The following is a 5,455-nucleotide window of genomic DNA, read 5'->3' on the forward strand; positions in this document are numbered from 1 at the left end:
ATTACTTTGAGGACAAATTTTCCCCCTGCCCCCCTCTGGCTTCATTTTTATTTGGTGGTTGGGGACATTGGAGGTATTTATTTACTTCCACAATGGTTGTGGGTCATAGGTCAAATATCCCCTTGCCTCTATGCCAGCTGGTACAAAAGATGTGCCATGGATACATACGTAATAACATGGTGATACTGGGTGCAGTATAAAATTTTAAATAAGAAAAGGGACTAAAAATATAGAACTATTCCTCCCTTCTTGTAGACAAAACTACAGTTGGAAAATCTACCTGGGAGAAATTGATTATTCTTGATCTGTCTTAAGAGGGAGGCTCTCTGTTGCTTTGCTGCTGTGGTTCATTCAAGACTAATTCCTACAACAAACTCAAACTCTTTAAAACATTTTAATTCTTTTGATACTTTTTTTAAATTTTATTTTTTAAGATAAGATTCATCAGCCCTCTCACTCACAGGGATTGCACCTGTAAATGAACATCCTACAATAGGATGCACTTGTGTGTGAAAAGCCTGAGTCACGTTAATGTGCTGACTTGTTGAAGAACCAGACTTAAATATAAATATCTATGCAATGTTTTACATAATCCTTCATGGTCAGCAATAAGTATCTTACCTGTACCTCATACATAGCTGTGGCTTCCAAAATTCAATAGATTTTTTTTTTCTCTTGCCAAAGGGGACGCCAGCATGTCAAGTAGCTTCCCTTGCTGTGCTAATTACTATTTGACAGCAGCCTAAACCGTTTAACAATAATTTTTATTATATTTTTAATGAAGTGGTCTCTCTCTCGTCTCTTAGTTTTGGCAGCTCTATAATGCAATCACACTCTTTGAACTGTCTAGGCATACGGAATGCAAAGAATGGCAGGTAGGTAACTCTATTTACAATAAACAAGAACTCTTATCATATTGATCCAAATGCCTTAGTCTGAAAATTGACATAGAATTTGTCAGAATAACTTCCTTTGTATCAGTTGAATACAATACCAAACAGAAAGTAGGTATAGAGAATATGGCAGTATCCACTTTATTACTATATCTTTACGGATGCTGACACTCTTCTACTTAGTGTTCCTCATTGCCAACAACACGTACATATTTTCTAGAATTCAGTTGCTTGTATTGATCTTGATACAGAATGATGTGAATCGCTTAGTAAGATGGGCTCAAGCAAACAATATGTATTGTGATATGGCTAAATAGAAATGTATACATCCTAGGAACAAAGAATGTAAGCCATACTTACGTGAGGGGGACTCTATCCTGGGAAATAGTGACTCTGAAAGATGTGGGGATTGTGGTGGATAATTGGCTGAACATGAACTCCCAGTGTGACTCTGTGGCCAAAAAAGCTAATGCAATCTTGGGAGTATAAACAGGGCAATCTCAAATAGGTGTAGAGAGGATATTTTACCTCTGTATTTGGCCCTGGTGTGACCACTGCTGGAAGGCTATGTCCAGTTCTGGTGCCCACAATTCAAGAAGGATGTTGATAAATTAGAGCGGGTTCAGAGACGAGCCATGAGAACAATTAAAGGATTAGAAAACATGCCTTGTAGTGATAGACTCAAAGAGCTCAATATATTTAGTTTAACAGAAAGGAGGTTGAGGGGGCATGATTTGATTATAAGTACTTACATGGGGAACAAATATTTGATGATTGGCTCTTCAGTCTAGCAGAGAAAAGTCTCACATGATCCACTGTCTGGAAGTTGAAAATAGAGAAATTGGAAATAAGGTGTACATTCTTAAGTGACAATTAACCACTGGAGCAATTTGCCAAGAGTCATGGTGGATTTTCCATCATTAACAACCCTTAAATCAAGATTGGACTCTTTTCTATAAGATATATTCTTCTTCAAAAGGAATATTTGGGGAGTTCTTTGGTCTGTTCTACAGGGAGATCAGACCTTCTGATACCTTCTGGCCTTTGAATCTGTGAATCCAAATGAAATTTAGAGTCATTGCACACCCAGTAGGGCAGGGAATCTCATGTGATGGGCTGTGTTTTTTTAAATTCAGCAGGCCCTAGGCCCCAGCTCCATCACACAATCTAGCATTCAGATTTTATTTCCCAGTAAAAGAGGAGGGATGCACCCTCCAATGTTAGCTTGATTTCTTCTTCTTATGCATGTAATTCCTCTCATATAAATGGACGTTCCTACATATGCTGAGGCTTGGGACTAAATATAGCCCTGGCATAAGCATGAACAACCCCACTTTCTTCAGAGTAGTTGAACTGGACCATGACATCTCCCAGACAGTGAAGTAGTTTAAAAATAATCTGTGTATAAATGTAGTAAACTTTTTGTTAAAGGCTGTAAAATCCCATTTAAATGATCATGATAAAAGTGTACACTTATTAACTGAATAATCCATGTGAGTTCTATATATTGGACTAGGATCTTCTCCTTCTATATGTGCCCATTGCTCCGACTACTGCTAACAGAATTGTAGGTCTGGTGGTGGGGCAGAGACCAGGACAGTCCTTCCCAAATTCTATGTACAATGTGAGACATGAGATTTGGTTACCTCCTTGTCTTTACTTACTTAAGGACAAATGTTGTTGGTTATAAAATAGGACAATAGACGTCAGAGCTGGAAAACACCCAGTATATCAGACTTTGTCCTATTGCATGGAAAGACTATAAACCCCCTTCCATAGAACCCATGTCGAAGGGAAGAACTGTCATTTTGTATACAACTTTCATATATAGTGATTCACTTTTTAAAGCAAGTATACAGTTTGCCTGGGGTGGGGTGAGGGGGTGTTACTTATGGCCAGGACCTCCTTTATTTAAAAAAACCCTTTCAAATGTAACTGCTGTCATAATTGGAAGATTTTTAACAAATGGATCATCATTTTTTTGTGTTTTGTTTTTTTCCTCCCACCCCCAGGTTTTTGTACTCGCTCTCACATTTCTACTGCTCTTCCTTGGAAACTTTCTTACCACTTTAAAAGTGGTGCACACTAAGCTTCAGAAAAACAAAGATGAAATGAAGAAACTGTGAAACTGGGTTGCAATGGTGGACACTAAAATGTGGCATCTCTCTTCTTTCCACTCTCAGCAAATAATTTCAGACTGAACCTGGTAAACTACAGCTATATTGCAAATAAACCTTGGAAGAAATCCTGTTCGTGTTATGCTAAGAATGTGAACTCTCCCAGCACAGACTGCTGTACAGTATTATGCAAGCACTGCTCTCCAGCCTGCAGCCCTATTATTTAAGTGTATTTAATACAAAACACATTTGGTGTTTTTCCTTTGTATATACAGCAGTAATGTGGCATGCACCTGCCAGAAAAAACACCAGTCTTGGGAGAAAGTGATATTTACTGTAATTCTGTTCCTTCATCTCTTGTTCTGTTTTTGGGCTGGGTTTTTTGATCCAGCATTGTTTGGTTTTATTTCTGAAATTCCAGGTACTACATTAGTAAAACTTTAATAATGTTTTAGGTCAACCAGTAATGCAGACCTAACATTTATTTCTAAAACTGTTGATTAAAACACTACATTTTCAGTGGCCTATGCTAAACTGTGTGTACTGTGAAACTTGCCCATATTTGTACCATGCTGCTATGCACACTTTTTAAAAACTATTTAAAGAACAAACTTTAAGTTAATGGTTTAAATGTTTTGTCATTGACTTTGTTTGCAGGAAGCCTGGTGATATTCAGCTAGAGATCAGGTAATCTGGTCAACCCTGAAAAACGCACAAAATAAATAATACAACACAGAGCTGTTTCAAGACCTTCTTTTAAATGTTACTTTTACCATTGTTTTCCAAAACCATGTTCTTCTGAAAATGGCTCTGACCGAAGGCTGAAATTGCTGCACTTGGGCCTTTAATTACTGTAGTTTAATTTTCTCCTTCTCCTAATTTCATTTGTGATATAGTGTTTTGTCTTATTATTTTCCTGTGTGCAATTCATTTGAGAGTATAGCGACTGTGTGTCTGGTTTCACCTACATAGTTGTTTATGGGGCACTTAGTGCACTGGATAAGGTAAATAGAATTAGTACCACTGTATTTGTCAATCTCAGGCATTTTTTAGAGTACTGTATACTGAATTTTTGCCTATATGCTATAGCTTGCTGTGCAGTGAAAAAAATTGTATCCCTCTTCGCTAAGAAAACACACATCTACATCTTACTATGTTTTTCCACCTAATGAGGGCTGCGTAGCTCCTGAATCAGAGCTTTCTCTATAGAGCAGTGAAGGTTTTCCCTCTTTCCCTCCATGTTTAGTCTGAGCATACTGCCTCTGGAGATACGTAGAATGTCCAAAGCTTGTTTTGGATTTACAAATTATTCCATTTTAAGCTTGGAGGTACGTGAAGGCCTCCATAGATCTTAATGGTCCTTGCATTTTTTGCACGCTTATTTTGGGGTCAGTTCCAAGTTAACAAAACCTCTGCATCCCACGGGCATACAACACAAAGGAAATAGATCATTTCAAGGTGGATTTTTCTATCAGCTGTATTCACAACCAAATGAAGATAAGACTGGAAACGTACTATTTCTAACCTAATAACCTGATCTTCAGAACTTTTCAGGCTGTTAGCAGGAATCCTGGCAAAAACCGCAAATGGAAGCCTCTCAGAGAAATAACTTGGCTGACATGCTCTGAACACAACCTGCTCTCCCCTAGGATGGACTGCTATTACAGCCCAAACCATGGCATATTTCAGAAAAAACACCTCTGCTGCAAAATATCGTTTTAAAATATGCCATTTCTGTAATGCAACATTATTGTGAAAAAGATCTTCAGCTGTAGTAACCTCATGTACAGAGAAATTTCTCATGACTTTAAAGTCTTGGAGTGCAGGTACTAATTTGAATGGGATGGTTCCTCTCACTTAAATGGGAAGCAACTAGGACACCTGCATGCATTGTCCTTGAAGGTAAAATAGTCATTGTGGGGCAGCAGGGATGATTTCACCATGTAATTCTTAATACAGATGTAAGTAGCATAGCTCAGTTTGCCACACATCATACAAGCACACGGTGTTGAATAAATTGCACTTTTGTTTATTTTAAAGTAAGGTTTGCTTATATTGCACATTAGATCCTCTCTCTGGGTATCAAAATAGTGGCTGCTGTTACTGCCAGAGGTAAAGCATTTAGCAAGATGCATCATATCTGCGCTGACTGGCTTTCTGAGTAGACTATAATGAAGGATGTAAAACATTTTCTGTTATCATAAATCCAATCTGGAGAGACCACACAATCTATTTCCAAACAGCTGCTTTATGATGTGCACATTCTAATAAAGGTGCAGCAGAATAGTACATAGTTTGGGGCAGTTGCTTGAGGTTACTCTGAGAAGAATGGTTAACAGAGCCGTTGCTTTTTAATTCTAATTAGAACTCATCAATATAGAACTTCGATTTTTATCCTCTCTGAATCTGACAGTCTGCTCTGATTGAACTTCATTCTTCCTTTGA

At 37.9% G+C, this 5,455-nt stretch overlaps 1 protein-coding gene across 1 annotated transcript in view; it reads left to right on the plus strand.

The window, feature by feature from the left end:
- Positions 1-3,745, plus strand: part of TMEM120B (transmembrane protein 120B) — a 41,145-nt gene extending 37,400 nt beyond the window's left edge. Inside the window, exons 11-12 of the mRNA XM_050923951.1 lie at positions 807-875; positions 2,906-3,745. Coding sequence (XP_050779908.1) covers positions 807-875; positions 2,906-3,019 — 183 coding nt within the window. The 3' untranslated portion in view covers positions 3,020-3,745. The remainder of the gene's footprint in view (positions 1-806; positions 876-2,905) is intronic.
- The last annotated feature ends 1,710 nt before the right edge of the window (positions 3,746-5,455 follow it).

Source organism: Gopherus flavomarginatus, chromosome 15 (assembly GCF_025201925.1).
Source record: "Gopherus flavomarginatus isolate rGopFla2 chromosome 15, rGopFla2.mat.asm, whole genome shotgun sequence".
Taxonomy (NCBI): domain Eukaryota; kingdom Metazoa; phylum Chordata; order Testudines; family Testudinidae; genus Gopherus; species Gopherus flavomarginatus.